Source organism: Odontesthes bonariensis, chromosome 12, assembly GCF_027942865.1.
Source record: "Odontesthes bonariensis isolate fOdoBon6 chromosome 12, fOdoBon6.hap1, whole genome shotgun sequence".
Classification (NCBI taxonomy): Eukaryota; Metazoa; Chordata; class Actinopteri; order Atheriniformes; family Atherinopsidae; genus Odontesthes; species Odontesthes bonariensis.
In genome coordinates, this window is record NC_134517.1 from 6879762 (window position 1) to 6892225 (window position 12464).

Here is a 12464-nt window from a genome sequence, read left to right on the forward strand (position 1 = left end):
CACAGAGAAGGGGCAATGAATCTGTGAGGTCTGAGGTGGATTCCATCAAAGGACTGTTAAAAAAAATAACTAGAGAAGTGCGAGTTACTTGGTTATGAGGGTAGATTGTTCCAAAGGGGAGAGCTCTTCACTTCAGCTGTCAGTGAGCAGTGTGTTCATTAATTTGTCTGGAACAGTTTTCTCCCTCCTGTCAAAAGTAAACACAGTTCCAAGTCTAGTTTATTCAAGCTTATTAGCATAGTAAGTAAAATCTAGATTAATTTATAAGAGAGGCACTTTTGAACTGTCGTTAGGGAGACAGTTTGACAGTTTGTCATTTTTGTTTTATTTTTCTTTTGTTCAAACTGTTGTGAAACTGCGTTGCATATGCGTTCAACATGTAAAAAAATTTAACTGAATTAATTTTATTTTAGAAGATTTGTAGTGCCAGTAGTAAAAATCATTCGGCCCTTTCCAGGTCTTCAACCTCAAATGAAAAACAACAGATGGCACATTGCACTGTTTCATTGTTTATTTTACATAAACTAAGCCAAAATGCTGAAGTAGTATGTGAAGTCCAATTCTTGTCGGGATGCTGTGTAAAATGTAATTTAGAGCATAATACAATGATTATCAAATCTCTTAAACCAATATTTTTGTCCACATAGAAATCGTATCAAATGTTGAAATAATGAATTACTATGAATTTGATGGCAGCAACATGCCAAAAGTTGAGATGGGGGCAACAAAACACTTGAAAAGTAAGTGGTTCTAAAAAGAAACAGTTGGAAAAACATGTTGCAACTATTTCGGCTGATAAATCTCATGATTTGGTCTTGAAAAAAGCACCTTAAAGAAGCAGAATCTCGCAGGAGAAAAGGTGGGCAGCGTATGTAGAAAACTTTTAGAATAATTCTAGAGACTTTGTCAAATAGTCAAATAGACTTTGACTATTCTGTCATCTAATGGACATGATATCACGGCATTCAGATAATCCGGAGACATGGCCACAAATCATTATGGGTGTCTTTGATCTTAAAGGGATAGTTCGCCTCTTTTGACATGAAGCTGTATGACATCCCATATTAGCAATATCATTTATGAACATTGACTTACCCCCCGCTGCGTCCTGTGAGCCGAGTTCCAGCCGAGATTTCTAACTTGATTCATAGGTTTAAAGATGCACTGAAACGAATGTTCATCTATCATTCAAATGAAATTTTTGTCTTTTTCTAAAACCATCAATCCAACTTGAACTAAATTTTCCGGGCATAACTTGTTAAAACGGCCATTTAAAAGTGTGAATTATGTGGCCTTTGGTGCGAAATTGGCCACATGACCGTGACGTCATAGGGTTGACTCCCTTATTTGCTAGTATGGCTGGCTGCGATAATAACATACATTTGATGGACCTATATCTCATAAAGGAACCAAAATTCTGATACAAACATCAGCAGGTCGAAAGAACACACCTCTAACATTATGTGGAAAAACTTTCGTTGAATTTAAGCCACACAAATCGATTTAATATCTATATTGAAGAGGCTCTCTGCACCTCCGTATGGGTAATGGAAATTAAAGAAAGTTACCATTTTCGGCACAGGATCGGCGGGCACAAAACAGCCATCGCTCCTACTACACGCTGATTATTATTAAGATGTTATCAATCAAATGACACAATAGTGTATGTTTGCTGTGGTAAACTGGAAAAGATTTGAACATGCCGGTTTCGCAGATATGGCATTCTGCTGCGCTGTCTTTGACACGTTGAAACCTAACGAAGGGGCACTTTGAAATCCAGCCACTTAAAAAAAACGTATGTGATAATAACATGGTTTTAATGTAAGCTTAATAAACAATGGCGTGGATTAACGGGTCGGAGATCCTCCAGTGCGCGGCCCCATCTGCGGATCCTCACGGGTCGGCGGCAGGGAGATGGGCACCCGGCCTCGGCACGACTGACAGCAGCCATCGGTAGGACTGATCCACGGAGCCTCGGATGTCGTAGCCGGCGCAATCACCGGAGAGACCAGACAGCAATTCTAGCTGGATATGTGTGTAGACCGAAGAGCAAAGCGAGCAGTCCCCTGCTTCCGAACAGCAAACACCGTAACAGGTGCAGCTATCGGCAGGCGGCAGCACGCAGTGATGCGGTCCACCCTGCTCTCAGCCAAAAGCAGTGGTCGACACTTGCCTCTCAGAAGCGAACAGTAAGCGAACATTATTATATATAAAAAAAACAAGTCCAGTAATGTCCGATCTGGAAATTTCAGACTCACCTGTCTTCGCGCCCGAGCAGTAGTTCAGCAGGGACAGTCTCCTCGGCACACCAGGTCCAGCGATGTCAATAGTTGGAACAGCTTCAGCTAAAAGACGTCTCCTATTCCCAACCATTCCCGCGATCTCCACATTTTTTGTGAAACTTTTGTGATGGAAATGTACGGAGCACAACACGGATGTTGAGGACACTTCAAAATCACGACGATGCCTCCGTACAAACTGTATCCACCGTGCTCTCGTCTTTGCCTTCTCCTTGTCAGCCTCAGTTCCAGTAGTTTTTAGTTTGGGAAACATGTGCAGAGAGATCCCTTCAGTGAAGCTGCTATTTTTGCAACTAACACCATTTGTTCCTCCAGCAACACAATATTTTCTGCCGTGCTGTGATGTCTTAGCCATAGACGCTGCCATTACAGTTAGACTGCGAGAACTTCTGTGTCAACCCTATGACGTCACGCATTAAAAAAAGAATTCGCACAAAAAGACAAAATGTGGCTCCTTTTGAGCCCGTTTTAACATGACTTCCCGGATAAATTATTATCCAGACAATATCTCATTTTAATCGCAAGGCTTGGAACCTTTAGAATCAGCAGCAAAAACTGTGAAATTCCAACAATTAAAATTCGTTTCATAAGCACTTTAAGAGAGAGAGTCTCAAGGTGACTGATAATACTTTCTCTTTGTTTCTGTGGGCCACAGACAAGGATTTCCCCACAGGCCATAGCCATTTGGTCTGAGACACAGGCCCAATCCCAATTCACCCCTTGGCCCTACCCCTTACCCCTTCCCCTCCGTTTTGCGCGTTCACGTGAAGGGGTAGTGTTGTCCCAATACTCTTCCAAAGCCGTTCCCCTTAGCCCTACCCCTCCGTTGTAGCCCTTGAAACGGAGGGCTTCGGCCAGGCAGACTCCGTTTGAAGGGGTATGATATATTTCCCAGAGTACAACGCGACTACCGGGAGATCGTGAGTCTTTTTAAAAATGGCAGAAGCAAGAGCACCACACAAATGTAAGTTCTTCTATCTTTTTGCCATAATTTAACTGTTTTAATCGTTTTAGGTTGTGATAACTGGTGTATTGTGTGAGTTTAACATGGTGGCAATGTGTAGTTATTTTCTGTTATAAACGCACATGGGAAAAGTCGCTATTTTACATGGAGTAATCGGTCAATGCATGTGAAGGTGCTGCGAAAGAGTTGTTTTTTAAATTGTAACATGAGTATTTACAAGCAATGTAGTTGGTTAACCATAGAGAAGTTCCTTTTGAGTGACATGAGCGTCATTTCGCTACCTATTATCACAAGTATTCATATATGTGACTGATTCACAGGGACTCAAGCACAAACAAAGAGCCTGATCAGGTTTAGCGCCGAAAACGAAGATCTGTTTCTAAAGTCATCCCCATCCCCAAAAAGAAGTAGGAAGTCCAATCCCATAATGGATTACCTGATACAGGAGAGCCTGAAGGAGCAGAAGCGCCACGAGCAGAAAACGGAGCGCTTTTTAGCTCGGTTTGAGCGCATGATAGACAAACTTTACGGTGAGTTGATGCGCCATGCACCTATTGTACACACAGCCACCACTACCGCATCCTGAAACACCTTTTTTAATTTTTTTACAATGGATGAAAGTACATGCTATAATGTCATGTCTTGTTCCCCCAGAACATCACTGAGCCCATGCAGCACCTCCGATGCGCCAAGCACCTTCGCTGTTCCTGCTCCAGTCATCTCGTTCTTGATGATTGCACTGTTGCCCGTTTATGTTCATACTGTTTATATTCATACTGTTTATTGTCCATATTTGCAGCAGACACTTTAAGCTGTTATTTCTGAAAATAAGCTGCCTTACCAGTCTGTAATGTGAGCCTAATAAAAGAAATTAAGGACAAAAGGTTTGTGAGCATGATTATCACATCAACATCATATTAACGACTGGAACGGATATTGGTATGAAGAGATTTATTATACAAGGGATAACAAAAAAAATTGGGGTACATGTTGTGGTCCAATGGGCAATAATTTGTAGGATGACCCGTCTGCTGGAAAGAAAAACATGGAAAGATCAGGCTTTCATCCTCCCAAACCAACACATTGATAGCACACACAATGCAGTGCATTTATTTAAGTCATCAAATCTGAACCTGGTACAAAGAAAACCGCTTCAAAAACGCATGAGCTATGTTTATCCCAAACGGAACGAGGCGAGTAACAAAGGCTAAACGTTAGCTTATGCTTTCAGCTAGGTTAGCCAGGTTAGGATACTACTCCAATCAATAAATCAGCAAATCCAACGAGACAAGCAAATTGTTTCTATATTACACAATATCACAAATGTACAGTTAGAAGCACTTTCAAACACACACACACACACACACATTATCATATTCACACGCCGGCTCTGGAAGCTACCAGCTGCTCACTCACACACGTTATTTAAATTAATTTATCATTCTACATACCGTAACAAGATCCAGCAATGCTCCCACATGTCGAAGACACCTTCGCCTGATGGCACTCCGTCGATTCGACGCAGATATTTCTAAAAATATCCGAATAGCCCAGGACAGCGCGAACACCACAGCACCGGTCATGTTTGTTTACTTCTGGCTAAAGCTGTCGCTTTTGGTTACGTAACAACTGACGGCGCGGACTTATTACGGTCGTGAGTGTGAAGTGCTGTCCCAATTCGAAGGGGTGACATTCTTAGCCCTTCGCCTACCCCTACGTTTGAAGGGGCGAGGGGTAGGGGCGAGGGGTAGGCGAAGGGGTAGAAAATAGAATTGGGATTGGGCCACAGTTACCAATTTCAACAAAATATTTCCTGTCCTCCAGATACTTGAACCAGTTTAAAGCACGACCAGAGATTCCCACCCAGTCTTCTAACCTCTGTAATAAGATTGCATGGTCAACTGTGTCAAAGGCAGCACTCAGGTCCAGCAGAACTAAGACTGAGACTTTACTTGCATCTGTGTTCAGGCGGATATCGTTTGTCACCTTGATCAGAGCTGTCTCAGTGCGGTGGTGGGGCCTAAAGCCTGATTGGAAAGTATCAAAAGCATATAGACAGGAGAAAGTCACTAAACTGTTGGTAAACAACTCACAACTCACAATATGAGTATGTCATGGAAATCCCTGGATGGCCTCAGGAAAATCTCCAGGAAGCCCTGTCTGGCCCTGCCGTCCACAAGTTCAGGTTAATGCTCCATAATTCTAAGAAAAGGTAATGTCCCCCCCCCCATACATGATCCAGAACTGATGCGTTCTTTTCTTGGCCAAAGTGCATTTAAAAGTGACTCTTTATTTCTGGAAATCATGAATGTTGCATCTTCCAAACTGAAGAGTAGAGGGACCATCTGGCTTTATATCAGGGGGGGGCGTTAGTGCCTATGAAACTGGCAGCTCGCACATCTGGAAAGGTACTCTCAATGCTGAAAGGTATATACAGCTTTAAGAGGAACATATGCTCATTGACTGGCCGTCCTCCAGTCAAGACCTTGCACCAATTGAAAATATTTGGCGCATCATGAAATGCAAAATACAACAAAGAAGACCGAGGACTGTTGAGCAGCTAGAATGTACAGTTAATGTACAGTGTAGCAGAATGTGTCTGTGGTGGAGAGGTCATGTTTTTGTGATTTGCTTGAATGGAAAAGCCTGTGACAAAGTTCCTCTTACAGAGAACCAGAATTGGTTTAACAAAGACCAATGACAATTAATTTTCTGTTTTCGTCTTAAAAGCTGGTAGTGGCTAGTAGAAGAAACAAACAAAAAAATGCAGCTTCTGGTATTCTCACTTTCCATGTTATGATCTCCTGACACAGGCTTTCCATGGTGTGTGTGCGTGTGTTTCCTCTCTCCTCACTAACAATGGAGCTCAGGAAGTATGTCAGGATAAGGGCCAGACTGCAAGGCTCTCTTTTGTGAGTGCATCCAACTTTCAGTGACAATAACACTGTCTTGATAATCCCAGAAAAGATAGTTCAGTTTTTCTGCAAAGCTGTGGATTTGTGAAAGGGAATTACTGCTCCAGGTGTCTTCAAAGAAAAGTCTGCGATGTCCCTCTGGCTGGTGAGTGCTGCTTCAACGTGTCTTTTTAAGCTCGAGGTGGTCAGGGATTTCCTCCCACCTCAGTCTGTCAAGTCCAACACTCAAAATGTCAAACCGAGTGGTCTTGCTTCTTTAAGGTGGCTAAAGGACAAATTTTGTAAACGTAATATTTTTCAAGCATTTTCTAAAGAATGACATAGATTTGAGATTGATCTCTGAAAGTTTTTACGTGTATTTGAGAGAGCTATGAAAATCTATTTGTCGATGGCGATTGATTTATGGCTTTATTAGGAAATCTTAATGCAGTTTTTAATCCATTTTTGAAAACCTAAATTCCTTTTATAATCTGTACAGGTTTAGTAGTCATCGTATTGTAACTAATATGATTTACGCATAAGTTCCGATTGCAGAGAAGCAAGATAGCCTTCTGATAACAAATAGTGTTGGTGAGCATATCTACAACTAAACAGTTAAATAAGCACGATGGATTCAGTAAGACTAGGTAAAAATGTGTCTTCTTTTCTTTAATATTTTGTTTGGATACAGGAATGTAACATTAAAGGCAGGGTAGGGGATCTTTTTCTGGAACATTTTTTTGACATATTGCTTGAAATACTCTTCACACCCCCATTGCAACCAATTAATTAAAAGTTTTGACACAAATATGAAAAGTTTTAGTGGCCTCTAGAACGTACAATCTAGGAAAAACACTATATATATATATTTTTTTTCAAACAGTTTTTTCTCACAAATTGTGTGCAAACGTGTGCCATCCATAGATGGTTTGAGGATTCATTGTCCCATCTACATGCATGTTTAAAGTTAAAATCTGTGGATTATTTGAATAGCTCAGTGTTGTATGCAAGATGTTTGTTTATAAATGGCAGTGGCATGGCCACCCTGTACCTTGCACATCTTTAAAATAAAAACATGAAAATATTAACCTGTGTATTATTTGAATAGCTTAGTATTGAATGTACAATAACAGAGTAGCTATGTTTATACACGGCACTAGGCCCCGTTAAATATAAAACACAATTGTATGCCATATAAATAGCAGGGGGGTCCCTGCTCCAACTCTCCATCAGTTTGGGACCCCCCTTGGCCTGAAAAACGTTGAAGACCCCTGCTTTAATACATTTTTTTTAGAGTGCATTTTTAGTATCCTTACAACATTTAACATAAGTGGGTGGTGTTTATAACTTACAAATGTTGGTCATGTCTTTTCCAATGTAGTTTGAATGTGCTGGTGTATACCAGACACGAATGGATCTTCTAGCTTTGTCCTTTCACATCCTGTAAAGTGTAGTGTCCACTGGGTGAAGATGAAATGCGCTTTTTGCACCATATTTGTGTTGTGTCTTCACTTGAAGGCAGTCTGTGCTTCATCTATTTACTTGCAGTTCTCTTTTTTATGCATCTTCTTTTGTTCTGTCCTCTGATACAAAAATATCTGGTCACTTAATGACTTTATGACTGCAGATGATTGTTTTACAGTGATGAATGATGGTCAACAAATGTTACATTTCTAAATGCCGACAGTCATGTTAAAAATAAGGATTGTGCAAAAACTTAACAAGTCTCTGCACTTTCTTTCACTAAACAAAGAAGGACGTAAGCTGAATTACACCAGACGTTTCAGAATTTGCTACTGCTCAATGTCCATTTCTGTATTCTCTGGGCTTTAATGAGGCAGCCAATGATTTCTTAAAGGCCTTTGTGTTTAAGGCAGAGTTGAAATTTCTTCATCAAAGTTGAAACGATCACTGCGGTCCCTTTGTGTGTGGCAAGTGCTTGTGTGGTTGATATTTCAAAAGCTCACACTTGTAATTTGCTTTACTACAAAGAATTATGTATTTTTTTTATTTTTTTTGTTGTAAACCTGCTTTTTATTTGCTTTGACAAATAATTTGAGAATCCCCAGACTCCAGATGAGTTTGTTAATCGTTGTTTTGAATGCAAGCTCATGTACGTACATTTATAAGGATTCGTGACAGTAGCTGGATTTCCATTGTTGTGTTTGATGCGCATTTAAAAGATATAATTAAGAAAACTTGTAATGTAAACTGTAAAAAGAAAAAAAAATCTACTGTTGTGAAGAAATGTTCAAATGCTCTCTTGAGGTGGCTTTTGCCGTTTTTGAAGAAGACGTGACGCTTTAGGAGGAATGAAACAAACAAAAATTAACATGACGTGACTCACCAGCTGTTTGTGGTCTGAGCCAGAGAGCAATAAACTCATATGAATGACTCTCTCCCATATTTTAATACCCCAGATATTCTCAGTGATTAAAGTAACTTGTGAAGAAGAGCTCTCGCCATTTTCCACTGCACTGCTCACTGCAGTGCAGTGCTCGCTATTCACTGCAGTTGATGTTTTCTTCCTTGAGATTTGTTTCTGGTTAGGACAACTACTTCTTCTACTGAATTACAACTACAAGCAACTCAGCCTACACTGTCACCCTCTGGTGACTCTGCTGCCTAATTTATTTGCTTCAAATCAGTCAGTTGTAAAATTTGTCTGATTTAGGCTCTTGGATGGAACCCAGCTATTGTGATAGTTGATTTCTCATCGTCCTACATATAGGAGGGTATTTTCTACATTTCACTTTCCACCCCCCCCCCCACCTAATAAAGGAGAAAAAAAGAGGTTTTACTTTTAAAGTGTTGCAAAGCGTTTTATTCAAAATGATCTGTTCACTTTGCCAACTTTGGAGAAACAATTCAAATGTCCAAATTTTGATGCTGCATATAATTAAGAATCTGTAACTTTTTTTTAAATTTCTCTTCAGAAGCATGAGTATAGGTAAGGGTTGAACTATTACTTGCCTGCACAGTGATTTCAATTGGCGTTTTTTCTTTTCTAAGCCTTCTTCTGTCCAAAGAAGCTTTTGGTGAATCAGCTGCGATAGCTTTGCCCAAAACTGCAAATTTCTGTGGAATCGCCATTTCATCACTAATCCCCACATGAATTTTCCAAAACTGTTTCCATCTGCTGACTTAAGATAGAGGCAGAGTGCCATTGTTATGTATAACGATGAAATGAGCTTTCATATAATTCCCTTTGGCTCTCTGCCATGTGACTACATTTCCCAAGCTCTCAGTTAAAAAATGTCCTTGATCAATAGTAGGTGGAGCAGGAGGTAATTGTAGCCTTAATCACAACCATTTTGAGTCACATGGAATGTAATATTGGAACAAATGGGTGTCCCATGCAAATGGAAACATTGGCTAATGGTTTTCCCCATTTTTATTTTGTTTTGCCTTGTTTTGCTGCAGTGATAACGAACAGATCTAAAAGTCCTTTACAGCAGCCGTGTTTATATTCTGTATAAACAGATGCATGATGTCATTCAGTCTCTGCCAAACAAGGTCTCTCTAATACTGAGAGCTGACATGTATGTAAAATATGGAATGAGGTAAGTGCATAGCACAGAGTTCCATTAGTCTGCAGTGAGCTGCAGTGCAGCATAGCATATGCACTTTGTGTTTGACAAAGAGGCTGTCATTCCCACTGTTATATGTTAAATTGAATCATTTATATGATTGCACTTCTCTGCTGAACGGTCAGGACTGATATTCTAAAAAAAAACAATATTACCTTATTCTACAGCCTAGGCACAATTTATGCTATATTGATCATTTTGGAAGTCATCTGCATTTTACTAATAAGATCAAATAAAAACTGATAAGTAGATGCCACCAGCTGTGGCTAAAACATCCCTGTCAACCTCCAATCAAAAGCATGACTGGCCACTTCCCTCCTTATTCTCAAAGGAACAATGACCCTGCACTCCCCAACGTCTTGTCCAATTTCCTAGAATGGATAACAGAGCTGATGTTGCCAGATTGAGATTTGAAATTAGCCCATTGTTTGCACTGCTGAGGGGCAAGAAGTGTAAACAACATTGTACCTGTACCTTCTTTGGAACCCTTTGCCAGTATTGTGTAATGGCCTTTAACAGTGATACAATGTGTAATGACTTTCTACATGCAAGAACCAGATTATCTTCCATATGCTTCATAGATTGTCATTATGCAGGAAAGAGTGTATTCTCAGTATAAAGGGGACATTTGCTGAATGCTCAATTTATGACTTTCAGAACGTTGCACCCTACACCAAATGACCTGCACTGGGGATGATATCGGGAACCAATAGCATGTTGTAAATGTCTTATTGACTTCAAAAATGGATCCCCTGTTTGCTGAGTATTTGGACTGTATAATTAGATATTCACTTTGTAAAGAAATGTCTGTGCTTCTTGAGTTTGCTTTCTTGTGGTTAGAAAGCTATATGAATTGTGTAAAATAGATCCAATATTTCCTTTGAAGATTTATGGGTGAAAGAATTGGGCAGAATCTGTACTGAAATTAACTTCTCCAGTCGTAATGAAGTGAAAGAAAACTATTATCAACTGAAAGCAAGATTGAGATTGTGCTCGTGATGAAGCTATACAGCTGGTTACTACTTTTGGAATATAAGTGGTAAAAGCACTATTGCAGGATAAACACAACTTTTTAAAATTAAAATTGTATTAAAATCTGACAAAGTAAAAGCATAAGTGTACTCACTTTTCCCATCAGGTCTGCATATCAAAACAGTTGGGTTAGATATGGTTCAGTCAAGTTTACTTCCACACATTTTTAACAAGATAAAACGGTTCTCCATCAAACAGTGAGTAGGACCATTAATGAGTGTAGCAGAGCAGTGGCTTTCATTCAAACATGTTGTGATTCCCAACAACTTGATGGGATTTCCTTTTTTAAATTTAAAGCAAGTGGAAAAATCTGACCAAAAATAAAACAGTGGTAGCAGCTAAATATACACTTAAATAGGGCATAAGGCCTATCTTACAGCATTTTCACTAAAAAGTCACCGTCCTCCCTAATTACTCTGAAAGGAAATAAAAGCGGGAGCTGCAGACATCTACTTCTTTAATATATTTAGCTAATGCAATATTTGCCAGAAAATAGAATGAAATGTTCTGGGTAGGGCTGCACAGTGGTGTGGTGGTTAACACCGTCACCTCACAGCAAGAAGATTCCTGGTTCCAAACATGGCTTCCTCCTGCCATCCAAAAACATGTATTTTAGGTTCATTGGTGGCTCTAAATTGTCCCTAGGAGTGAGTGTGAACGTGGATGGTTGTTTCTCTTGTTTGTGATGGACTGGTGACCTGTCCACGGTGTACCCTGCCTTTCGCCCAATGACAGCTGGAATGGGCTCCAGCCCTCTTGCGACCTTGAGTTTGATTAAACAGGTATAATCACTGGATGGATGGATCCACGAGATACGTTCCCTGAGTTTATTTAATCAGAAATTGAGCCATACACTAAAGAGAATTGGGCACCTGGATTCTTAAAAATATCATTTGAGCCTTTTAAGCACTTTGCCTACCACTTGACTTGATTTCTGTCACTCATTCGAACCTCAGTCTAAGCACAACTCAGGCGTACAAGCTCAGAGGCTCCATAGAACATTTATGATAGGTCTGGTCTGCCAATGCTTATTAGGGACCCCCTTGACAGCTACAAATATACCAGCACACTCCACTGAGTACATCTATGACTTTAACTACTCTTACCTAGTATTTGTTCATATTGTAACCTATGTCGACTAGCGCATCTTTCCAAGCCTTTAACACTAATCATCGATCATCAGCTGGAAAGGACTAAAATCATATTTATACCTTAATTTTAAATGCTGAGAATATATTTACTCTAATTAACACATCTGATTTATTTTTCTTTCTTTCTTCTTTCTTTCTTTTTTTTCTTTCTACACTCAACAACATTATGCTGGCCCCCTTTTTCTACATAAATTGCATGCCCCCCTCCTTTTTCCATCAATTTAAGTGCCTCATTCTAAACTAGATGGCTCTGCCTGACCATCCCATCCTTCCACGCCCACTTCTGTCTTTCCTCTCCTAATCCTATTTTTCCTCATGCTTTGAATGAAAGATCCTGCAGCATCCAATGAAAAGAAGACAGTATGGAGGGATGCTGTTGGAAGGAAGGAGACATGTAGGTAGGAGGTCAGCTGCACTTTAGGGAAATCTCCAGTGTGTGATAGCCTTGAAAAATGCACCTTCCCTTGAAAATGCACCTTCCCTTGACTCAGTTAAAAAGCCATCCCAGTATTCTGTCCAGGAGTCACTGCTAG

General features: G+C 40.0%; 1 protein-coding gene and 1 long non-coding RNA gene across 4 annotated transcripts in view; both read left to right on the forward strand.

Moving 5' to 3' along the window:
* Nucleotides 1-12464, forward strand: part of tns1b (tensin 1b) — a 238290-nt gene that overhangs the window by 16861 nt on the left and 208965 nt on the right. The window contains exon 1 of one of the 3 annotated variants that reach the window (XM_075479013.1): nt 6175-6324. The exons of the other annotated variants lie outside the window; for them this stretch is intronic. Within the exon in view, the coding sequence (XP_075335128.1) occupies nt 6310-6324 (15 nt within the window). The 5' untranslated portion in view covers nt 6175-6309. Of the gene's footprint in view, nt 1-6174; nt 6325-12464 lie in introns of those variants that run through there. 3 annotated transcript variants of the gene reach the window in all.
* LOC142396084 (uncharacterized) lies at nt 3026-3955 on the forward strand. The gene is made up of 3 exons (XR_012772504.1): nt 3026-3264; nt 3585-3794; nt 3919-3955. It is a non-coding gene; the product is annotated as an uncharacterized LOC142396084 (long non-coding RNA).